General features: G+C 44.5%; 1 protein-coding gene across 1 annotated transcript; it reads right to left on the bottom strand.

Annotated features, from left to right (window-relative positions):
- Window positions 1-219: 219 nt before the first annotated feature.
- LOC128330976 (vomeronasal type-2 receptor 26-like) lies at window positions 220-25,847 on the bottom strand. The gene is made up of 8 exons (XM_053264344.1): window positions 25,782-25,847; window positions 23,968-24,202; window positions 15,525-15,624; window positions 11,664-11,955; window positions 9,155-10,003; window positions 7,818-8,045; window positions 7,001-7,127; window positions 220-1,124 (listed from the first exon to the last, which is right to left on the bottom strand). Exons 1-8 carry the CDS (start codon window positions 25,845-25,847, stop codon window positions 220-222), a joined length of 2,802 nt encoding a protein of 933 aa, XP_053120319.1.
- Between the last annotated feature and the right edge of the window lie 219 nt (window positions 25,848-26,066).

The following is a 26,066-nucleotide window of genomic DNA, read 5'->3' as shown; positions in this document are numbered from 1 at the left end:
GGATTACAAGTAGAGAGGCTCAAAGGAAGTCTGGGAAAAGATGACTGGTGTACATAAAAGATGACTTCCCATTAAGAAAAACTTGGTTCATATTTCCATATTATGATCATGATTATGATTATTAATAATAATTATGGTATACTCATGTACACAGAAATACACACACAAATACAGACAGTTCTGAGTTGGAGAACAATGGAAATGACAGAGTCTTTACATTCAGTAATACCTTCTTCTTATTAGCTGTTCCCGGTTGTTCAGCTGAGGCTTCAGCATTATAATGTAACATTTAGGGGAAAAGATGCAACCCAGCAGCCCAGCACTGGAGGCTAAGATAGAAAAGATCTCCACAGCTACCATGTATTTCCCCTTAGTGCTCAGGTATGTTGGAACAAAGGATAACCAAACACTACAAAACACCAACATGCTGAATGTGATAAATTTGGCTTCATTGAAACTGTCAGGTAGTTTCCTTGCAAGAAAAGCCACTGTGAGACTCACAGTGGCCAAAAAGCCCATATATGCCAAGACAAAGTAAAGGAAAACTACAGAGCCCTCATTACATTCCAGTACAATTTTCTCAACCACTGAATGCATGTCAACATCTGGGTATGGGGGAGATATCACCAGCCACACAACACAAATCCCTGTTTGAATAAGGGAGCAGGAAATAACAATAGAATTGGCCAGTCTTTTCCCCACCCACTTTCTCATGCTGGATCCTGGCCTGGTGGCCATGAAAGCAAGAACCACCATGATGGTTTTTGCCAGCACACAAGAAACAGACATAGAGAAGATGATGCCAAAAGCAGTTTGTCGGAAGAGACACGTCACCTTCTCAGGATGGCCGATGAACAGCAAAGCGCAAAGGAAGCAGAGCAGGAGGGAGATGAGGAGAGTGTAGGTGAGGTTCCGGTTGTTGGCTTTGACAATGGGAGTGTTGTGGTGCGTCATAAATGTCCATAGCACCAGAACTGTGATGAAAGAAAAGGAAAGAGCAAAACTGGACAAAGTAAGCCCCAATGGTTCTTCATAAGACAAGAAGCTTATGTCCTTTGGAATGCATAAATCCCGGTTTCTGTTTGGATAGTTTTCATCTGTGCATTTATTACAGTCATTCATGTCTAGGAAAAGAAGAGATAGTGGTTATATTCTCAAAAGTATGTCTTAAATCTACCACACCCTGTAACTGTTTTTCCTTCCTAGTAAAATATTCTCCCTTCCAATCAGGGGCTCCATTCAATCCTGACCCTGTAATATAAAACTGGTGCGGGGGTGATGTTAATGATTCATCACAAACACCCAACATGGTTAGAAATATAAAAGTCTCTTTTATTATCGGACTTTTTAGATCTAACAGAGTAATTTTGCTTTTACTCACTAAGTGTAAAGGACATAGATTAAATCCCAGGGGTCTTGCTATATTTAGCTATATTCAGACATTCTGTTGTACCTATTTTCATGAACTGTATGTACACTCATATGTGTTTTTGTGTGAATGACTGCACCTGCACTAATTCTGAAAATGAATCGAGGATGGACCCAGCACACCTCAGAAAGCGGGTGGGGGTGGGGTTGCAGCTAGGATAAGCATCCCTGGAGACTGACGGATCCTAGTGGATTCCTGATGGCTCTTGTGGTTTTCCTACTGAGAAAGTGGATTGTTATGGCCATGCTCTTGTTCTCCCTCTGGTATGAAGAGACAGGTCAAGCAATTGACATGGTTGCACATAAGCGTCCACTCCCATCCCACTGAGCCCAAGTGGCCTATGGTATGTAGGAGAGGTATGGGTGAAGAAGTGGGCTTGAGTGTCATTGGCAGAAATCTCAGAGTGAACATGACTAAGAACAGGTTAGGCCCATATCAGGGCCTACTCTGTGGCAGTGGTGGTGGTGAAGAAATCTCTGCTACCATTGTACCTGCTCAAGGTCATCCAGCAGAACTCCTTGGAGTGCTTTGGAGGCTCCTAGGTGAGGGCCTCAAACACCATCAAACTGAACCATCAGCATGCTGTGATCAATTTGTGTTACTTAAAGATAAAAAATTTAAATCATTAATATTTGCTCCAACATGGTTGCTAAGATTTTTGCAGAACTAGAACAGAATGTTAGAAATGCCTGGTAACCTTCTAACAATCCTACTTGGTCCTGTTAGATTGGATACTTTTCAGATTTTGCTACATAAGGAGGTGGACAGGCGACTTGGAAATCTAAGAGCCGGGTCTCACGATCAGTAAGACCTGGTTTGCGAAGTTGAGTGGGGAGAGCGGGCTAAGCCTGCTCTCCCCGCACACAAGCAAGCGAGAGCCCTGGGCGGCCGGATTGGCTGCCCACACGTTCTAGAACTACCGTGCTAGCCCGATTTTCTGGAATCATGAGAATCGTCTCTAAGATTTACCAGATATAGGCTTGACCCTTTGCCCTCATGGTTGGTGAAGATGGCCAGAGAGGATCTGGGTAAAAAGGTAGCTAAAGGGTGAGATGCACTCTGGGCCCCATCTATCCAAAGGGCTGCCCACTTCCCCTACAATGAGGCCACCTCGCATGCCTGGTAATCTGTTTGACCTGGCCTTCTAGGGTTTTTAAACTATTTTTAGACTGTAAAGGTTCAGCCTGGTATTCCAGGGTTTTACAAACAGTTTTAATTGTTTTAATAATGGTTTTATATTGGTTTTACAGTTTTTGATATTAATAGTTAATTGATTTTAGTTTTGTTTTAATGTAAACCTCCCTGTGTCATTTTTGGATGGGTGGTATAGAAATCAGATAAACAAACAAATAAATTACCCTCACCCGCACTGCCAGGAGACAGGGTTTGTTGTGGAGGAAGCAGGGTTAGCTCTGTACTTTCTGTCAAACAATGTAAGAGACATAACAAGCAGAGGCTGGCAGAGATCCAATTCAGACATAACACAGAACTGTCAGTCCAGTGGTGGTTCTGTGCCCCTCCACCGCTCTCCCATTCGCAATCAGACATTGGGGACAGCTGCCTTTCTGAGTCAGCAAGATTGCAGAGAGGTGAGGGAGCTGGCTGTGTGAACGTCCTTCTTGACAGGACAGCCCCCACAGCCAATCAGGCCAGAGTGAGGGAGGAGCTTCCTCCCTCAACTCCAGGTCTGTGGGGCACAAACTGTGGTGCCAGCATTCACATGTAACGCTGCCACAACAGAAACTGAGTTTGCAATACCCAAATTCCACTCTGAACTGAAAGTTCAGAGTGGAGTCTGGGGAGGGAAACCATGGGTTGCTTTCCCCTACAATCTCAATTTCCCCAATTCTGGATGTTTGGGTTAGGAAAACAGAAGTGAAGGGACCTCGGTTTTCCTGATACTTCTGAATTAGGGGAGAGCTTAGCTTTAATTGAGCAAGGGGTTGTAAAAGCCACGAGAGGAGCCACAGGCTGAACAACAGTTCACTCCCCCTACTTTCTCCTTGGTCAGGTGGCAAAAGCATAGAACAGAACAGAAAGAGATAACATGAAGCCCTTCTGCTGCCAATGACTCAAAGAAGCCTATTGGCTCTCCTCCTCTAATCCCAGTCACGGGATTCCACATGGAACATGAATGCAATTGGAGAGCGAGAGAGCCAAATGGAGGGAGGAGCTGGACTGGTTTCCCTCAGTGGGAAAAGAAACAATTCAATGTAAGTGTGTGGGGTGTGGAGAGAGAGAGAGAGAGAGAGAGAGAGAGAGAGAGAGAGAGAGAACACATTTGAATAAGTGCATGTGTAGTGACCTGTACCAGGAGTCAACACCAACTCAATGGCACTTTACCTTAAACTATGTATATGTGAATACCTGTTATTCACATATGAGTATAATTGCATACGTATACACTTTATACAGATTGCATTAAAATTGAACATAACATGTGAATAAGGAGTTATTTATTTAGAATTTACACCAACACCTTCTAGCTTGCGTTTCAAAACAAGAAAGCAAAATAATGTTTCTCCCCAAATGAAAATATTTTTGATACTATTTTCATTGTTTTAATAATACAGCAAAATGGTAAAGAGGATTTTTTGCTGAATTAAAACTGGGGTGGTGGTGGTGGTGGTGGTGGTGGTGGTGTTGTTGGTGGTTGGTGGTGGGGTGGACTGTCTTTGCATAGCCTTGCCAGAAAGAGACATAAATAGAGATCTGGTTAAAAATTATTTCAGGAATAAAATGAAAAAGCATGCTGAAGCCAGTCTGGCCTTTTAAAAAGTGGAAATATAAAGGATGATCTCTGACTGATTGTGAGTATTTTGCAGGTTTTTCTGAGTAACATGATTTACTGAGATAGGGATTGGGGATTTATAGGGATTTATAGCTTCGTTAATATCACGAATTCATTGCTGAGGGAGGGTAAGATGCCTTTTTGTTTGAAGGGGGCAATGATTAGACCACTTCTTAAGAAGCCTTCCCTAGATCCCTCAGTGATGGATAGTTATAGGCCAATCTCCAATCTCCCATGGTTTTGCAAGGTGGTTGAGAGAATGGTGGCTAACTAGCTCCAGGCGGTTTTGAGGAAACTAGGCTTGTGCATTTCAATTCTGGCATACATCTATTTGTGCCTGAAAATGGTATTTTGGATGATTTGTCTACAGATCATGGAAACAATGTTACCTCACAAGGAATGTTTATGTAACAATGGAACTCACTGCTTGTGTAAGAAATTGAATCAATGTTGCCTCACAAGGAATGTGACTCACTGCCTGTGTAAACATGAATTGAATAGGGTGTTGGCTCTTTCTTGATAAGATAGGTATCCAAACCAAATTTACATCACTACCACCAACCACACTCCACCCTGGGCCACCCCGTCCCCCCACCGCCCCCGCGTGAAGCTATACTTTTCCTGAAACCTTCATTACACCCTATGAGGAAAATCTGAAATACTCTTAAACTTCAGAAATTCACCAAAAAGCAGCCATTTGCCCAATTCCTTTGAAATTTTTGTGGTATCTTCCACTCATTGGGCACTATAACCCCCATGCACTCTTTTGGCCATGTGACCCATTTTTTAATCCGAATTAATTCGGATTCCGTTTCAGATTAATTCGGACACAAAACAAAACTGGGGTGATTCAGAAGGCTTAATTTTGGACAAAATACAAAATGGTATTTTGTAAATCAATCATTGATTTGGATTTGGTAGAAATCAAAACTGAAAAAATACAAAATGTGCAACCCTAGAGGTAACTGATTATCTAGACCTATTTCAAACTGGCTTTGGGGCAGGCTATGGGGTTGGGTCTGCCTTGGTCGGCCTGATGGGTGACCTTTTGCTGGAAATCAATAGAGACAGTGTAACTCTTTTGGTACTTTTGCATCTCTCAGCTGTGTTCGATACCATTGGCCATGGTATCCTTCTGGATCGACTGAGGGAATTGGGGATAGGAGGCATTGCTTTTCAGTGGTTCCGCTCCTATCTCTCAGGCAGATTCCAGGTGGTGAGGCTTGGTGACAGTTCCTCTTTAAAATTGGATCTATTATATGGAGTCCCTCAGGGCTCCATTTTGTCACCAATGCTTTTTAATATTTACATGAAACTGTTTGGTGAGGTCATCAGATTTGGTACAGGGTGTTATCAGTATGCTGATGACATACAAATATATTTCTCCTTCTCATCATCATCATCATCATCATCATCATCATCAGGAAATGAAATTCACACACTAAATGCCTGCCTACAGGCAGTAATGGGCTGAATGAGGGATAACAAATTGAAGCTGAATCCAAGCAAGATGGAGGTGCTCCTTGTGGGGGATCAGAATTTAAGGAATGAGCTGGATCTTCCTGTAATGGATGGGGTTACACTCCCCCAGAAGGAACAAGTATTCAGCTTGGGAGTGCACTTGGTATCTCAGGTGGCGCTTGGGAGTGCCATGGTATCTCAGGTGTAGGCTATGTCCAGGAGTGCTTTCTATCAGCTTCGGCTGATTTGACAGCTGTGTCCATTCCTTGAAGAGAATGATCTCAAAACAGTGGTGTATCAGCTGGTAACCACCAGGCTTGACTACTGCCGTGCACTCTATGTGGGGCTGTCTTTGTACGTCATTTTAAAACTTCAGTTAGTTCAAAATGCAGCAGCCAGATTGGTCTCTGGGGTAGCCTGGAGAGACCATATTATGCCTCTCTTAAAACAGCTGCACTGGCTGCCGATATGTTTACGGGCAAAATACAAAGTGATGGTTATTACCTTTAAAGCTCTGAATTACTTGGGTCTGGGCTATCTTAGAGACTGCCTTCTTTGGAATGATCCCCATCACTCATTGAGGTCATCTGGAGAGGTCCGTCTCCAGTTGTCACTGGTATGTCTGGTGGACTCAGAACTGGGCCTTTTCTGTAACTGCTCCTGGTCTATGGAATGCACTCCCGGCAGATATCTGCAGTTTAGGCTCACTGTTGGCCTTTAAGAGAGCCCTAAAAACTTATTTGTTTGGCCTGGCCTTCCAAGGCTTGTAATGTGTTGTTGTTTTTTAATAGCATTTAAATTGGTTTTAAATGGTTTTAATTGTTTTTGAATTGTTTATATTATTTTTAGCACTGTTTTGAATTGTCTGTTTTTACATCTTTTTAAAAGTTGTTGTACACTGCCCAAAGCCTCTGGATAGGGCGGTTTCTAAATGTAATTAATTCATCATCATCATCATCATCATCATCATCATCATCATCATCATCATCCACACTTTAAATTAGACTCAGAAACCATCTGGTTGATAAAGTAAATGTTTGAGACCCCAAAAAGGCATCTCGGGACTTCTTATGGAAAGAAAGCATCCTTTGACCTATGCAAGGGAGCAGAAATATCACAAATTGATGCCCCAACTCCCTACCTGGAAAGTAAGTCCACATGGATATTATGATTGATAGAATTTGAAATTCATGAAAGATCTAGAATCAGCACACATCTCTCTCTGCCTCCTATCCTGTAACAGGATTCTGAAAGAATAACTATGTGGGTACCAAGAGAATCACCTCTTAGAATTAATTCCAGGATCATGTATTTCATACCCTTTTGGTCTGAAATCTCCCCTTCTGGACATGGGATGCAATCATAGCAGCAAAACGGCTCTCCCTCCTTCAGTTTCTTCCTGGAACCGGGATGGCAACTTTTACTACATAGAGAAACGGGCCGCGTCTAATCCATAAATGAAAAAGGACAATGATAATCTTGAGAAAAAGGAACTTTAAATACTTGATATTATGGGGTCGTTTTATCTATTTCTAGAGTAGTATGGGAGCCTGGCTTCTTCATATAGCAGCCTGTTATTAATGGAAATTATTGTTATGCCCAGTGGAGTGGCAGCAACCATAAGGGATGCTTCCAAGCACATCTTCTCAATTGTCACTTGACTGGAAAAGGAGAATGTCAACCTGGAAAAAATGACTGTATTATATGATCCACTCACATTGTTTCAGAAATTGAAACATTAGCATGACCTTGTGGGAATTTGAAGCCTTGTAGGAAGGAAAAAAGGGCAGGCAGCCACACTATTTCAGTGCTGATCCCAAATGGGAAGACTTCTTTAAACAAGGGCTATCACCTCCTGTGCCACCTAATAGCACAGAAGGGAAGTAACCTGCCTAGAGAGCAGGAGGCTGCTGGTTCGAATCACCTCTGGTATGTTTCCCAGAATATGAGAAACTCCTATATCAGACAGCAGTGATATAGGAAGGTGCTGAAAGGCATCATCTCAAACTGCACAGGAGAACGCAATGGTAAATGCCTCCTGTATTCTACCAAGAAAACCACATGGTTCTGTGGTCACCAGGAGTTGACACCGACTTGACGGCACAACCTCTCCTTTCCTTTCCTATCACCTCCTACCTGATTGAACTCTCTGTGCCATGATATGGCATCTTCACTGATGGTGAATGCTTGGTTTGATGGAGCCTTGTAATCCATCCTCCCAACTTTCACTCTGTGAAAGGATTTGTTAGCAGAAGTAACCCAGTTGATCACATCAAATCCAGCCACTATCTCACCATTCTGATCAAAGGAAACCTCTTCGCCAGCACTATTGTTAAATGAGATACCTCTCAGAAAGTGATGCAGCTAGATGGAAAAGTGAAAAGCAAGAGATTAGGAAATGCCACAGTTGCTGCATCTCCCCCAAACAGAAATACATTAAAATTCAATACTCCTACACTACTCTTTCTATGAATGTGTTTCTGTCCTCAACTTGTTTTTCAACTGAATGTTCACAGTAAATTAAAAGTAAACCATCACTCAGGGACTTGGAAAGAATTAGTAGAGTATTTTCTTTTATGTTTTTAAGCCATATGGTGTTGATTAAAGAATCAAGACAGTTTCTACTTCATTCATATTCAAAACCTAGTTGGTGTATTCATTTTCTCAGCTGGGAAAGAGATCAGAATTCAAAAAATTAAAACTCATTTCAGAGGGCAAGTAATAGGAATGTTGCAGAGAGCCATCAATGATCACATGCATTAGCGACTTTTAAAACTGAAATTAGAGGTCCCAACCCTCCCCAACATTGGTCTTAGATTGTTAAGTTTACAATCTTATAATAATGCTGTACCATTTTTAATTATATTTATTGGTATCCATCTCCTGCTTTAATTCCTACCTATAACTATATTTTAAAAGTGATTAACAGGGGACACAGCCTCTGAACAGAAAGAAATGACATCTCTATTTATTAGGACCTAGAGTGGACAAATTATGAAAATGCTATGTCTTGATATTTTCTGTAGGCAGCATGGAAAGAAATACACCAAGTCCTACACTGTGAAAGCTGTCAGGAGACAGAATCTGGGAACACACTGGGTACACTTTTCTCCTTAAAAATAAGTGTTCCAGCTTCATGATGACCACCTCTTTCTTGTACTGTCTAGAGAGTAGAAGTGATGTGGCAAAGTCTGTGTGCTTGACATGCAAAGAGTTATTTTATTTTTTCAGCATGAATCTTTTCATTATTTCCCCCACCAAATTTTAAAATGTCCTTTCCATGTTGTGAGGTCTTTTTGTCCCCAGTGACATAAGTATATGGTACATTTGTTTGCCTATGCAGTGTAATAAGGGTTGCTGGAATCCCAGGCTCTTTATTAGTAAAAAGTGAATTCTTAGACAGTATATTGAGGGAGTGGTAGATGAAACATCACAGAGTACTTAACCTCATTAAGGTTGCTTGAGTCCATTACCTGCCACCACTGTCGATTCTGGAGCCGTCCTCCACCCATCATTGCTCTTTGTTGAAGTCTTGATGAGATCATGGCATGTAAAGCATGGGCCGCAGTATAGACCGCATGGTAGACATTGTAGCTATGGCCAGTCATGCTCATTTCAAAAACACACCCAGGAAGACTCTGCAGCTTCTCCTCCCCTGTGCAAATATCCCGCCCCACCTCATCCAGCAATGCATTGGAAAAGACACAGCCAAAAACCTGTTCCCAGAAGTCCAGGAAAAAATCATCCCCTGCTGTCAGGTTTCTGTTCTCAACAAATTGATGAAATCCAGGTAATTCACTAGAATGGATCGTAAAGGTTATTGATCCGTGAAATATGTCTATATCCCAGGTCCTTTGAAAGACAAATGAAGTCGGCTCTGTCTGGGCTGTTCCTATCCACACTTTACCTTTTGGTGCATTTGTTGCAAGCTCTAGTTCTGATAAGTATCCAACAAACTTAAACAATGCCATGGAGTAAGATTCTCCATACGCCAGTGTCACATTGGCTTTGCTCTCCATGACTTTATCATGTATTTTTGCCCCATCTCTCATCATGTCCATAACGTCTGAGAGAAATGCTATTTGTGGGATTCTTTCTATGAACTCAAAGCAAATACCACTTTTGGAAAACAATGGAAAGACAGTCTCCACACATCTTTCTCCATTGTCATTGTCCATAACAAGGATCCCAATCCATGTCCAGCTGAAATGCAGAAGTAAAGAGAGAATCCCCTGATACTCAAGTTGTTCATTTGGGAACAACTGATAGAATGGAAGTCCTGGGGTTTTATCATTCATCACTGGAGCAGGACCATAGATGAGCTAAAGAGAAGGGGAGAGATAGGAAAAAAACTATTTATTAGCACTTCCAAGAAGTAAAACACTTCACAGACATTTATAGTAATTGAGAAGATAGAAGTGAGAGCTGTTCTCAGATCCTGCCTAAACATATCTGAGTGGTAGCAGCAAAGGTAACCTGAAGTAAGGTGACCTTCACAGAGGGAACTGGAACCATTTGTTACATCACAAATGTTACAAATGGAGGAATTTGGAAATGTACCTACTCACAAAGCCCCATGTAGACTTTCTGGAGCTCTGTGAGTAGGAAATGTGGTAATCAGTAACTTCTGGCAAGAATGTTGCCATTGGTGCTGCTGTCCTACTGTAAATAAAATAAATTAGAAGTGCATCTCCCACCACAGTAAGAGGAGGAGAGCCCACTCAGACTGCTCCGCAGCAAAGAATTCCAGTAACCTCCCTGCTGAATTTTATAAGTCTGATTTGGATTGGTCTCTGGGGTTGCCTGAAGAGATCATATTACAGCTATTTTAAAAGAACTACACTGGCTGCCAATTAGTTTCCAGGAGAAATACAAAGTACTGGTTATTACCTATAAAGCCCTAAACGGCTTGGGTCCAATGTATTTAAGTGAACTCCTTCTCTTTCATCAGCCCTGCCGCCTATTAAGATCATCAGAGGAGGTCCACTTGCCGTTGCCACCAGCTTGATTGCTAAGGGACCCTGAAACTGCTTCCTAACGGAATTAGAGTTTCCTCTTCTCTTAATGTTTTTTAAGTACTTGAAAGCATACCTGTTTGGTCAGGCTTTTAGTTTATCATTTTAAAGCTTGGGGTTTTAGAGTTTTGATTTGTATGTTTATATTGTTTTAATTCTGCCCATGTTTTAATGGTGGTTTTTAGGCTTGGACCCATGGATACCATTGGTCGATGGGTAGCCTGACAGCAGGTAGTGTCCTGTTCTGGCTGCCTGGTTTCCAATGCTGCAGGGCCTTGGAGCTGTCCAAGGGAACACATTGACTCCATGCCAGTCAGAGTCTATTCTCATGACTACTCTTGATATCATCACATGGCCCCATAGAATGTTTTGCCTGTGGTAACTATTCATTGTGCTGATTGTGGTCATGAGAACTCAAGTATATCTTGATTTATCATTAGAGTAGCTGGATTATTTTAATGGTTGTTGAACAATTAACATTGGGTTTCTAAGCTTAAGTTCATCAAATTACTTCCTGTGCATCCATTTTTGTATCCCAAACACAAAATCACATCTGGAAGAACAAAGAACACTAGCCGACCCCACACAGAGCATCTGTGCACTCTTTGGGGCTGGCGGTTACCTCTTCCCCCCACCACCACCACCTTCTGCCCCAGTCTCCACTTCTAGGCCCAGCCGCCTCTCCTCCCCATCGCCACTTCTCCCCCCACCTCGCCCACTTTCTCTACCCTATCCTGGGCCTTGCCTCCACAGCTTGGCTGGGCCCTCTGCTGCCTCTGGCCTCTGCGGCCAGGCCTGCCGCCGCCACAGCAACCAATCCTCCTGGGTGCACCTCAGCCAATCAGGCCCGTCCACCGCCCAGCCAATCAGCTGGGCGCTGGGAAGCACATTCAAAGGCACACCCAGGAGAATTATATATAGATGTATATCAACACTTAAATATCAGTATTTCATATATAAATATTACCTGTGGAATTTTGTAAATATCCAAGACAGTTGCCACATTAAGGGATGTTAAGGGGTCCAGTCCCCCAATGACTGCTTTCAGGTTATTCTGGGTATCACAAAGGTAGTTGGGGACAAATCTCTCCAATGAGGATGTAAGTAGCAATGTTGTATGATAAGTCCATTTTGCATTGAAATAGCTGTCATAGATGTGGAATCCCAAAGTTGCATTGGGTAAGATCTGAGGGTTTTCATTGATTTCCTTTACTGCAAATGTAAAAGCCAGGATGTGCTGGTAGTTCTTACTCAGTACACTAGAAAGAGAGTGAGATTCTTTGTCAGAATGACAGCCAAAACTTTGTGGCCACTTTATTAGCATGTTCGACATATTTTCCCATTATTTCTAATCGTTTCCCCTAACACTGAAGTAAATAGTCTCAAGGCAAAAACAGAGAATTTGGAGAAAGCATCTGAGAAAATTTTCACATTGGATAGATTTCAGTTCTGATCCTTGGTAAAAAATGATTTTTTAACAATGCATCATGTAAATAAAATTTAAAAAGAAGAGAAAAATATATAAACTACTTATGAAATGCATTGCTAAAGTTCAGATCGAGTTTTGCAGATTATAAAACAAAACCTGGCCACTGTATTAATATTTTTTTCATCTGGGTTAAGTAATAAAAACTTCAAATAAAAATCATCAGAGTGTCCTAAAAACTTAGACAATAAGGGGGAGATTAATCTTAAGCGGGCTTCCTTTAAAAAAATCACAATGTGAAGCTCACCCTCATTAGAAAACTGTGACAAGGTAATCTGCCTGCCTGTCTTGTCTGTACAGTGTAAACAAGACCTGTAATCTTCCTTCATTGCATACTTTATCTTGAAATCACATCTCAAACATCTTTCTCATTTCTTGTTCATGGTTGGCTTCCCCCACTTGCATCTATAAGTAGCACAGTGTATATTTAGGCTCTTCAAGAACCCAGCCTCCAGAGTCAGTTTGTCTCCACTAAAGAATATGGGATGTCTGTGAAATATACATATGTAGTAGGGATGTACATGAAATGTATCTTACATTTTGTTTTGAGCTGTAAATGAAATGCAAATGGCCAAAATGTTTCATCAAAGCAGCAGTCATACTGGTTGTTTCAACGGAACAAAACTCAAAATCTTTTGAGTGTTTCAGCCATAGGAGGGAAAGGGGAAATGTGAAACATCCCATTGTTCCCCAAAGGTAGCTCCTAATGACACAAACATGGGTTGGGTGGTAGGGCATGATGGGTGCTACCTACCACCTAACCCACAAAATAAATTGGCAAGTGGGAAATTTTCAATAAAATGTTAACCTTTCCCCAAAACCCACATAGGACCTAAACGGTAGTGTGAATGACCTTATTATATAGTTTGCCCGAGTGGGCACTGTAACAAGGGGTTATGATGAAGAGAAAGAGTTTCCTCTTTGGGTCCTTCATGTGTTCTGTTTGATTGGAATTTCTGGGTCATTTCTGTCAGGGACAGAGCCACCATTGACCTAATGGGTTCAACAAACCCAGGCCGCAAATGAAAAAGGCCACTGAGCCCACAGGGGGATGTGGCTCAGTCTCTGGAGAGGTCTGAGCGAGCTCTCCCCCGCCTATGCCCAGGCTCCTGAAAGCCCCAAGCGAGTTCTCCCCCGGTCATTTTATGAAGCATTTGCTGCCTGATAGCACTTATTTCCCATTCTTTCCCTCCAGCAAGGGAGAGAAAGGAAAATAAATGCTGTCAGGCAGTAAGCACTACCTGAAATGACTAGGGGAGAGCTCACTCAGGGCTCTCTGGACCCCGAGCCATGCCCCCAAGTGGATGATGTCACATTTTAAGGGACGCTACTAGAGGGCCTTCTGGGTGGAGCTGGAAACAGTCCACCATTCAGCAGGCTCCATGCCTGATTTCTGTTTCTGTTACTCTTTCAGTGGTTGTGTGAATCAGCATCTTTTTGAACTGACCTATACATGCCTTTTGTGTGTCAATTAAACCTGTTAAATTTCCACTGATGTTTGCTCTTTTCTCTGGACAAAACATACTCGGCAGCATATATATCTGTAGTAAGTGATGGTAGCTCGATTGAGTGCTTCACACACACCCCAGCCAAGCTTCACATTCTGTGAGGTTTGCGGAGCCCCTGAAGCATGTAGGATGCCAATCATAGTCACTGAGCCATGAAGGCCAATGGACTATTCCCATTGGACTACACTCTCCAAAGGTGCTCACCTATCAAACCCCATTACTCCCAACATCCACTACATGTGCCTAGTTGTGACCTAACTAGCTAAAGGGAACAGAAAACATAATGGAAGAGGGGAGGAAAACATCCTCAAATTTGGGAAATCTATTGAGGAGCAATAAATTTCTACTCAATCCCGATAAGGATGACGAGCAAAGCACATTTCTTGCCCTGGGGGGGAGAAGGGAAGCCTTAGTCCAGGGGATGAAATGTTGCAAATGGCCAGCCAAACGCCGCTGCTCCATGATCAGCCAATAGCCCCTAGTCTCTTGCCTTCCTCAATGAAGAGTGAATCTATAATGGTACCCTAGCACAGGACAGGGAAGAATGGTCACACCCTTCATTACAAGGTTCCTCTCCTCAATTTTCCACTACATACAGCCCAAAGGAAAAACCTGTGGAGCATATCATAGAGCTGGAGAGACTATACCTGGAGAGAAGCTGTTTGGGATGGAAATGATCCTAGGGTCATTCCCCAACATCTCCTGTTAAAGGCCTCCACCTCAGGCCTTGCAGAGGAGCTTCCACTTTGAATAAGCCCTCCTGCATTTGACCGACCAATAATCTACATCAGTATCAGACTGCAGCATATAATCCTTCAAGGACCTTGGTCATAACAAAAACAAAAAATCACCTTTAAGAAATGTGAGGGATGCTAAAATAATTTTGCTAGAATTAGTACTAAAAGAGACATCTCTGTAAATCTATGAGGCTATTCCCACGATCAGCCAAAATTGGGCTAGGGGAGCCTAGCCCGATTTCAGCTGATCGTGGGAGCCACCAGGCTTGCAGGCGAGCTTGGTTGCCTCCCTGCGGTTTACCTTCCAAACAACCCCTCCCCTTAAACCGGGTTTTTGGAGCGAGTTCTCTGCAAACCCGGTGTTTTTAATCGTGAGTAGCCACAACTCAGCTACTCATGAGTAGACCCCTGGAGGGGAGGCGAAAAGCCACCTCCCGGCTCCGGAGGTCTCTCCAGTATGCCCTGTGCACTCGCACAGGATCGGGGGTCGCGCAGCCCCTGGAAGCTCCAGGATGCCCTGTGCACTCGTGCAGGGCATACTGGAGCTTCCAGGGGCTGCGCGACCTCCGATCCTCCCAGCCCCCGCCAGCTGCATCCACCCAGAACAGACTGGCCCACTCTCCTCACAAACCCCATAGAGGCTCTTCTCCGTGATCATGAGAAGAGCCTCGAAAGTACTGAGGAGTGAGGGAAACATAATCAGTTTATATTTCTTTGGATTGCTGTGTCCTCTCGGAGAGACAAAAATGGATCAACTTGCTTTTTAAAAATTAACAATTTTTATTGAACAGCTATATGGTTAGGACATAGAATGCATGTCTGATGCAGATAGCAAAAAATAAAAAAAAATGCAAATGAGATTCAGATTTAGAGGGAAACCCTTAAGATGGGGGGGGGGAGAGAATAATGGTATGACTCTGAACATCAATATCTTAAACCAACAAAGAAGGTAGTTCTTATTTCCCCCTTAAATCTGCATTCAATAAATCACTCTATCTGGGTTGTAGGTGCTAGGGCTGATTATCCAGTCACCTGAAAGAAAAGAAGACAAAATGTGGAAATAAAGCCAACATGATTTTAAAAGTCTGATTCCTTACAGTAGTTCCTTGGGCAATGGAGGTGGGGGTTCTTCAGTGAAGTCAATTGAACTGGAGATAACAAAGGCCTGAGAAGTAATGCCACCAATGATGAAGTCTCCTGATTGAAGATACTCATGGAGTGGAGAGTGTGGGTCATTCACCATGCATTGGGCAACATGAGCCCCGCAAACCATATTTGGAAATAGTATCAGAAGCAATAACACTAGTATTACCATCCTGAATACATATCTCCATAGATACAGTTTCTCCTGCTGCTGATTCTGAAGGCTGGAGTGTAAAGTGTCAGTGATCCTCAATTAGTTTCATAGTCTAGCTCTGAATCCTTCAAGATACATCTGCAATATCATTCACAGCCAGTTATTAGCTGTGTACATGGTCACTGGAATTTTTCCATAGCATGTTTCGTGGGTAGGAGAATTAATGATAGACTATGTGATAATTAAAGAGAAGGAAGACAACAATTAAAAGTTGGAGACTCCCTGTGGAATCACTGAAGCAAATATGTTTTTCACATCAAGTTTCTCCCCCACATAACTGGAGAGGAAGTTACTTTGGCTTGAAATGACCCACAGAAATAATAAAGATTTATTCAGAAATTGTATTATACATACTTATCTGTAAAACTGTACCTGTTTTTGTTAATGACTGGACATGTGTTCGTTTTAAAAGTGTAATCTGCGTACAGGCCCCCTAGACTCCATGTTACAGATAGGAAGTGCACTACTGTATAGGGATGTGCAAAACAATTTTGGTACAAAATGATTTGTACCCAAATCAGGCCGTTTCAGGTGATTTGTCAACAAAACAAATTGCCCCTTTGCACCTTCCGAAAGTTCTGTTGCCCAAACAGATTCCCCCTCTTTCAGCTCTGAAAAATGTGTTGTTTCAGACCTCCATTTTCTAGTGATCTCTGAGTCAGTCTCCATTTTGTTTTTGATTCTATTTGAATTTCCCGCCTTCAGAACAGTGAACAAAAGCATGGGCTGATCTTCTGAGGATTCCCTCCTTGGTCCCGATTGATTCCTTTGGCTCTTGCCACCTCTGACTGACCCCACATTGTCCAGGGGAAGGGTCGAAGAAGGGGCAAGGGTGGGAGGGAGGGAGTTCAAGGTGGGATTCATTCATACATTTCATTCAGATTTAAAGAGGCAGCAGCCTGCCAGCCACCATTCTGCCTTGTTCATCCACTCATAGGAGGAGGGAGAGAGAGAGAGAGAGAGAGAATGAACTTTGCTTTGCTTTGCTTGCCAGCCTGCCACCATGCCATTTCCCCTAGGCCTATTGCCTTCTTCCTTGCCAGCCTGAGCCCAGCCTGCCCACCCAGCCTGCCTGCCTGCCCCTGCTGGCTAGTGGCTAGTGTGGCTACCAGCCTAGGAATGGATTAAAATTTCTCTCTACTGCATTGCTTTTTTGTTTTATTTATTTTTTAATTCTAAGAAGAATTCTTTTTTCACCCCCTTATGACTCCCTGTCTGTGCCAGCAGCCAGCAGCCCTAGCCCCTGTGGCCACTGGCCACCTGGACGGCCACCCCCATCCCCCCAATTTTCCAGGCTTTTGCACCAGCCCACCCACCAATCTGAAGACTGAAGAAGAAAAAGAAAAATTCAAGAAGATTGAAGAAGAAATAGTAGACTCAGAGACCAGACCACAGAAGTGGAAAACTGGGAGAAGCCCTAGCCTGAGTGTGTGTACCCCATTTACACACACACACACACACACACACACACACACACACACACCCCTCTGGAATTCTGTATTCTTGGGGTTTTTTCCTGTTTGGAGGGAGGTTTTAGGTTGCAATTGAATTTAAAAAGATATGTGTTGTTTATTTTAGAAGAAGTTTAAACAGGGGTTCTGTGTGGGAGGAATCCCCATTAGCTAGTAAGGTAGAAAGGTAGAAAGGTAGCACAGCCTTGTGGTTTTAAAAATTTTTGATCCATTTTTGATCCATTTTTGATCCAAATCAATTTGGATTTGGATTCAGAAAAAGTTGGATACAAATCGAATCAGGGGTGATTGGTGGGGTGGTGGTGGTCAGATTTGGACCTAAAAACAAATCGGGGGTGTTTGAATTCAGGTACAAATTGAAATGAAAAAATCGATTCATGCACACCCCTACTAATGTATATGTGTTGAACATAATTTGTGAATAACTCTATGTGTGTACAGATGTATACATATTACACTATACTCTGATTTTACATCCTTCAGAAACAGTGTGTGAATGACACTGGCCAACCCACACATGTGGTATGCAGTGATTTCTCCCCTTTGATAAATCACTAAGCTGGTGCAGTTACCTGGCTGGTGGAGGGTTCAGGGAACAGAGCCAGACAGCCACTGAAGCTCTTCTCAGCATTTGAGAGGCATTCCTGCCTTCCTCCATGGTGAACAATTTGGATCTCAGATGGTTATCCCTTTGGTGGCCAGCTAGGAATTTTGATTCCACATTAAATAGGCTGAGGATAAGGGATGTTTTTGCCAAACTCATAAGCCCCTTTTAGATGTTTAAAAGAAAAATGGTGTTTTTAGTCACAGCACTGAAAGTGGTGGGAAGTTCTGCCCTGGTACTGTTACTCACACCCTGTCTCTAGCCACTCACAGTTCCGGCAGCATCTGTGTGAAAAGAAAAGCACTGTAACCATGATGGATAAGGCTGAACCTTCCAGTCTGCTTTCCTCTTCCTGTCCAGGACCATGTGTCAGGAAAGACTGAGGTGGAGGAAAAGGTCAGTACCAAGTCTGCTGGAATTGGCAGTGGAAATGACCCTGAACCCACTGCACACATGGTCTCACCCAGCCCAATTACTGGCCAGGATGGAGGCAAAGGGGTTGGCTGGCTCTTGAGAGGCTTGAGGAGGCTCCTTCCTACTTGACTGCACCAGCTTCTGCTTAGAGAAGTAAAAATTGATTAAAATTGATTCAAGCTCGTATCAGGGTGATTCAAGTGATTCAAACCCAAATTTAATTGCCCCTAGAAGAAAGGACCTGATTTGTATTTGAATCAAATCAGTCCTATTTTGAACTTGAATTGATTCAAGTGATTCAAGTGGCAAGCACCATCTGGGAGGGCTGTTTTCCCTTGCTGATTGGTTTTCTGGCACTGACTTCCAATTGACTTGAGATCATTGTTATCATTCAAATCAAGTGTTATAATGTGCCCCCCAACTGTGCCCCCATTGGCTAGGAGGAGGGTGTGGGGAGGGCGGAGGCCAAAGGAATGATTTGCAAAATGTATTTAAGGGGCTGCCTTGAGGAAGAGAAACAGAGAGCTATTTGTGCCCCAGGAGAGAAAGATAACAGAGAGAGACTGCAGCTGCAGCCACACTGAGAAAAGAGAGTTGTGGTGGTAGAGAGAAAGAGATATTGGACAAATACTGGACTTCTCTCTCTCTTTCTATCTATCTATCTATCTATCTATCTATCTATCTATCTATCTATCTCTCCCCTTTTAATTTGCAGTGCCAACAATTGCTTTTATTTTGTTTCTATTTTTAAAAAATTGTATCAGCAGCCCCCAGTGGCTTTAAATTGGTTCCTTTAAAAAAAATGAATTTCTTGTTCTTGCTTGTAGCCAGCCCCCAGTGGCTTTAATAATTAGGTTCCTGTGCTGATTTTTTCTACTTTCTTAATTGTACCAGCAGCCCGCAGTACAATTATTATCTAGGAGGAAAGAGAACATCTTGTTGATAGATCACATACTGAACATGCTTTGAAATATAACGGTTGTTAGCTGCATTCAGTTTTGCGAGTCTAACAAAGGGACTTCATTTTTACCCACAAAGCTCTAAGGACCTAGATTAAATCCTAGAGTTCTGCTATATTTATCCACGTTCAGATATTGAGGTCATGCACACAACGAAGACTCGTGTGTGTGCGGGGGGAGAACAGGCAGGGAGGCAGGCATATGATCAGAGGTGCTTAGAGGACCCTGCCACTCACTGCACCACATGAGCAGCACTGCGGCAAACAGCTGAGCAGGGAGATGGAGGAGGAAGTCCTCCAGCATCCCTCGATGCACTGCACTAGGAGCATGGTGCATTGAGGATTATTCCATCAGTCTGTCACTCTTGCTATCCAGCTCAGTGTATGCTCAGGCTGCATGCAGCCCATGCAGGCACACAACCCCAGCACCCTCGAACCCTTAACCCTGGCTAAAGGCCTGGGTTAAAAATAGGGTTAGGTGGGGTGGGAGCACCAGTATCTGGAGCACTGGAACCACTCCACAGAGGCAGCATAACCCAGGCCCATCTGCCTGCCTAGCCTGGGTTAGGCTGCTCATGAGAACCTAAACCCGGTGACCTCTGTCCTACACACAGGAGCAGAACAATCACAAACTAGTATACCAACTCCCTTCCTGGAAAGACAGTCCACAGGGATACCATGGTTGATGAAATCTGAAAACTTGGAAAGATCTAGAAACAACATGCTTAAATTCTCTTTGCCTCCTTTCCTGTGAACAGGACACTGAAATGGTAAATTTGTGGTTACTAAAAGAACCTCCCTTTGCATGAGTTCCAGGATCATATATTTCTTGCCCTTTTGGTTTGAAATCTCCCCTTCAGGACATGAGATGCAATCGTAGCAGCAGAATAGCTTCTCCTCCTTCACTTTCTTCCTGGAACCAGGATGGAACTCTCACTAACATTGTAATATGGGAGCCAATATTCTGTGACTTCCTTCTCTGCCAGCATTTTAAAAAAATAGAAATTCTGGGGTTATAAGGGGAGGGGAAAATAATAGGGGATACATCCAATTGTCTTTTCTCAGTTGTCACTTGTCTGGAAAAAGAAAGTGTCAAGCAGGTGGAAATGAGTACTGTATATGATAAAATATAGTTCAATACATTGAAATATGAACATAGGTCTTTGGGAATTTGAAGCCATGATGCTGGGAAGCACAACTTTAGCCCTCCACCTGTTGTTGAGTTATGATCCCCACCATACACAGTCACAGTGGCCCATAGTCATGGATTATGGAAGCTGTACACAAGCTGGAGGCTTAAAATGCAGTCCTGATATATTAGAACGGGCAGTGGGGAGGCTCACATATTTGTGATACATCTTGGCAACAGATGGCATATCTTGTAATTTTTTAATGTCCTTTAAAATGCATTTAAAAATCAGGCATATGTCACAGCATAATTTTGTATAGTTGTATTTGTTGGGGGGGGGGTTGCGGGGAGGGGGAGATATGGTGTTTCCTGAGTTGCTAGCCTCTGAAATTCCCATAACAGAATACAATCAACAAAGGATGTTTAACATTGATTTTGCCCAGTGAGTGTTCTGGAGCCAGAGTTGGGAGGGGCAAATCCTGGTATGAGCTTTTCTGGTATTGAATGTACTGTTTGATAAAGGGAGCCAGGGAGCACACTGGCACTTCTAGAGCTAAACAGAAGTTCTCTTCCTCCTTCCTTTCTTTTCATGGGCTTTTAATTTCTCCCTCCACTGAGGCAGCAGCAAGGTACCTGCTCAAGGCTTGCAAACTGGGTGAAAGTGGCAAGTGGCAAATTGACTTTGGGGGGGTGGGGGCAGCAAGATGGCAAGGGCCCTTTTAAGGGTGTACAAAGCAGTGTCAGACTTCCAGAAAGTTTAATATGAACTTTCTACGTCAAAGATATACTGCCTATACAGTACATAAGGAGATTCCACTTAGCCAGCATGTGTAATAGCTACTGTTAAATTCCCAACAGTAAATCCCCACATTCCTAGTCAGAGTTTTCTTTTCAAAAACCTTGCAAATTCAGTCATCCAAAACCCTTCACGTTAAGATGCTTTCCATTTCCACTCATGCTCTAAAAAGCATAGAAATTGCTAGGTAGTTCCCATCTTAATTTCTGTTCCATATAAGCTATAAAGCCTATGTACAATCTTGTATATACTGAGCCCTTTCTCACAATCAGTGAGAAAGGACTTGAAGGAAAGTGGGGAGGAAGGCTGCTAGCACTTACCTCCCCGCAGATGATCTTTTTTTTGTCCTGGGCAGGTGAAGCACCCACCCAAATGATTGCCAGTAGCTGCCAGCAGCACAAAGGGCAGAGGGTTGGGGGATGGGAAGGGGCACCCCGCCACCCAAAACTCCCCTAATGCACCACACAAGTATAGGGTGCATTGTGAGGATTCCCATGACACCATCTGGGGACTCTGCAGTCTCCCAGCCCGGGTTACAAGCAACTGGGGCTGGCAGATGACCAAGAAAATGAGATCAAGAGACCAATTGTTCTCTCAGTACCATTTTGCAGGAGGGTTCCACCGGCGGGTTTGCTGTGAGGTGGTGTCAGGAGCTGCTTGCCTCTCACTGCTTCACAAGCAGCCAAAAGCGGGTTTGGCTGTCTTAGCCTGCTCTTAGCTGCTCATGAAAACAGCCTCACTGTAATCTTTGCTTAGTTAAAGCCAAATGTAAGTGAAAGCTGGAGTATGAGAGACACATCCAGTCCTGCTGTCTTTATGTCTGATCTGAGAAATATGTATGTTTCTCTAGAGAGATACATTTCTCTTTCCCTGAGGAAACCTGTTTCAATTCTTGAGGAAAGGATTGGTATCTCCCTCCCCAAGTATCCTAAGCAGATGGCCAGAGTAACTTTCGATAGCCTTCTGGAGCATTGACTATTTTTATCAAACCACACGAATATAGGAACATAGGAAGCTCCTTTCTACTAATTCAGACCATTGGTTCATCCAGCTCAGTATTGTCTACAAGCTACATTGACTGGCAGCGGCACTACAAGATTACAGGTTGGACTCCTTCCCCATGCCAACTGTATTGAGTCACTGCTGCTCGTCAGAAGGACAAGCCAGGAACTCATTGTGACTCCTGTTGTTGCTTCAGGACATTCTTACCTGGGGATCAGCAAAAAAAATCCCAGTGGGCTGGATCTTATGTTATACAGACTTGCAAATAGGAGTTGTCAATACCACAGTATCCATATTACTAAAAAGTACACTTTAAAAAATATTATGAGTAGGTGGTGGGGAAAACACCACAGAACTCTTAACCTCATTAAGGTTGATCCTGACCCAGAAGATAGTTGGAGAATACTAATACATTTTTAAATATTTTCCCCATCTCAAATGGGGTACGATTCACCCTCATTTAAACCAAAGGTTAATTCAGCCTAAATCTGCATTAACAGAACTGGGGGAGAAAAACTCAATAAGCCAAAAATACCTTGGAGCTATTCTGACGATAAGAACATAAGAACACAAGAACAGCCCTGCTGGATCAGGCCCAAGGCCCATCTAGTCCAGCATCCTGTTTCACACAGTGGGCCACCAGATGCTGCTGGAAGCTACAGGCAGGAGTTGAGGGTGTGCCCTCTCTCCTGCCATTACTCCCCTGCAACTGGTACTCAGCGGTATCCTGCTTTTGAAGCTGGAGGTGGCCCACAGCCCTCTGACTGGTAGCCATTGATAGACGTCTCCTCAGTGGCTATTCTGATGATCAAGGGTGCTTAGCCCGCTTTCCACCAATCGTGAGACTCACCGGGCTTGCAGCTGAACCCGGTTGAGTCACAGCGAGTCACCCGCTTTTTTAGCCCTCCCCTAAGCCCAGGTTAGCGGAGCGAATGCTCCGCTAACCTGGGCTTCCTGATCGTGAGTTGCCACGGTGCAGCTCCATGCCGCAGCTACTCACGAGTAGACCCCTGGAGGGTAGGCGAAAAGCTGCCTCCCAGCTCCGGGGGGCTCCCCAGTATGCCCTGCGCACTCATACAGGGCATACTGGAGCTTCCAGGGGCTGCGCAGCCCCCGAACTCCACAGCCCCCACTGGCTCCATCACGGAGCTGGCAGTCATGGGGGCTGCTGATGCGGCTGCCCAGGGCTCCCACCCTGCTCGTCTGCAGGGAGAGCGGGCTGAGCTCACTTAGCTTCACAAACCAGGGGCGATTCTCATGACCAACAAAAATCGGGCTAGGAGAGCCTAGCCTGATTTTTGTTGGTCGTAAGAACCACCGTGCTTGCAGCTGAGCCCGGTGGTTCTGGAGTGGGTAACCCGCTCGAGAACCCCTGCTAAAAAGCAGGTTTGCAGAGCAAGCACTTCAGCAAACCTGCTTTTTAGGCTTGTGAGTAGCCGCGGCATGGCTTCGCGCCATGCCTATTCATGAGTAGACCCCTGGCCGGGAGGCTTAAAAGCAGCCTCCTGGCTCGGGGGTCTCCCCAGTATGCCCTATGTGCTCACACAGGGCATACTGGGGCTTGCAGGGGCCGCGCGGCCCCCACTCCCCCTACTCCCCGCCAGCTCCATCTTGGGGCCGGCCATTGTGTGGGCAGCCGATCCGGCCGCCCAGGGCTCCCTGCCCGCTCGTCTGCAGGGCTTAGCCTGCTCTCCCCACAGTTCTAAGAAAAGCGGGTTTTACAGATCGTGAGACCTGCCTCCAGGTCTCACTCATTTAGTAACCCACTCATTCAAAATGGAAAAAGTTCCTTAACCAATGAAAATTACTTTCCACCTGCTTAAACAAGCTCTTCCTCAATATTGCCTCCTCATCTATGCTAAACGCTTGGTCTGGAGGAGAGTGGGGATCCATCCTCCCAACTTTCACTCTGTGAAAAGATTTTTTGGAAGACATAGCCCAGCTGATCACATCAAATCCAGCTACTATCTCCTCATTCTTGTCCAGAGAAAACTCTTCTCCTGCACTGTTGTTAAATGAGAAACTTCTGAGAAAGTGATGGAGCTAAATGAAAAGGAAAAGGCAACAGATTAGGAAATGCTACACGTGCCATATCTCACAAACCTCTGCCCCGGATGGATGGAGTTTTCCATTTTTCCTGCACAACACTTGAACAGGTGGACTGCGAGTAGAATAAACAGTGCATCTTTGAGCATCTAAACTACGTGACCTTCATTCTGTGATCATCAGTATTTTTTGCACTAATGCAGTGTTAGCTTGGATGTCAGCTAATATTTATAATATAAAGCTGCTTGAGCCTCCCTGACTCACCTGAAACTCCAAGACCAAACCATGGAAGACTGAAACATGCTATTTTCATGGGTATGTTTCAGATTTTGTCCAGACCAAAAAATCCAAAACCCCAGAAAAGTCATTACTTTCCCATAAAAGCTGGAAAAACCTTCCCACTGGAGAATACCCCTCCCCTTGGCCTCGTGCAGAGGGGAGGGCGATTTGTCCCAGCCTCTCTGCACGAGGCCCAAAAGAAGGCTCATGGGTTAGGGGACAGATGGGAGTGGGCTTGCGGCCATTAGGAGGCCAGCTCCCACCCCGAGTACTCAGTTCAGACCAGGCTTCGATGGTTGTAGGAGCTCCTTGATGGCGCTCCTACTCAGGCCTTGTTGAGGGCCCAGCGACTGGGGTGGCCAGCTTGGTGTGCTGGGCCGTGGTGGTGACTGTTTTCAGGGCGGTAGCCCCCTGGGCAGTGGCGCGGCTGGGGCTTTAGGCAGCGAAGCAGCCGAGCGTTTCCTGGGGCATCGGCCCCTTAGCGGCAATTTCGGTGGCAAGGCGGCAGCTTTTGGCGGGGCTCCAGCAAGGCCGGGCCTCTGGAGCCAGCCTACTGTGGTGTCGGCTGCACCCAGCAGCAGAGGCGGTTTGACTTTGGGGCTTTGCCCCTTTGGGGGCTTGATAGCTGGTACCCTTGGTCACTGGGCCCTCGGGCGCTGGTCGGGTCGGAGGCCTTAGCTGAGAGGTGCTGCGGTGTGCGCCCGGGGGTGGCTTTTGGTATACATTTAAGACTGATTGGGGTGTGTTTGGGCCCCCTCCCTGGGTAGTGGGGAGTAGTAGTTGGGTTTGGTATAAATTAAAAAAACAAACCTTAATTAATACAGATTGATATATAAGTAAACAAATATGCCCAGGAGGGCTAAGAAGGGTGGCAAGCCTGTTCAGCAGCCCAAGCAGCCTGCACCTCCTCCCTCTTCATCAGATGATGAAGATGAGGAGGTGATACTTATTCGGGGCTTGATCAACAGGATGGAGGCCTTGGAGAAGGCCGGGGCTGTGCTATCAGATAAAGGGGCGGGTCCTTTGGGGCTGCCAAAGAAGGTTCCTAAATGCACCTGAGGGGTGGCAAGAACACAATTACTAAAGTCTCTTTCTGATAGGCTAAGTGCATTGGTTCTACCGGCAGATCCTACTGTTTCAGTGGTTCCTGTTACAATGATGCCTTCACCTTCACCTGTGGTGCCAGATGTTCCTTTGCCTGCAGACCCGAACCTTTTGGATCCTTCAGAGCCGGTGGCCCTGGGTGAGCCCATTGCACCAACACCCCCCAGCGGTACCGGCCAGTGGCCTGTCTTACCCTGGCTGGTCCCTGCTTTGGGCGGATGGGGTCCCGCCCTTTGCTGGGCTCCTTACATACAGCCATGGGGGCTGCGGTTCACATCTGGGGCTTCTGGGTTCATACCAATTCCTCAAGGGGCGACCGAGCAGGTCTGGTCAGGAGTTCGGCCCACTACCAGCATGGTGGGGATGACTTTTGAAGGCCCAGCCAACTAGGGGACCTGCGCTCCTTAAGCATATGGACATTATTCACCGGGCGGTCTCCGACTTTGTTGGTTCATCTTGGATTAGATATGATGAAAGT

The sequence above is a fragment of the Hemicordylus capensis genome, chromosome 6, assembly GCF_027244095.1.
Source record: "Hemicordylus capensis ecotype Gifberg chromosome 6, rHemCap1.1.pri, whole genome shotgun sequence".
Lineage (NCBI taxonomy): Eukaryota > Metazoa > Chordata > Lepidosauria > Squamata > Cordylidae > Hemicordylus > Hemicordylus capensis.
Note: the sequence above shows the minus strand (reverse complement) of the source record. Positions and strands in the feature narration are given on the sequence as shown.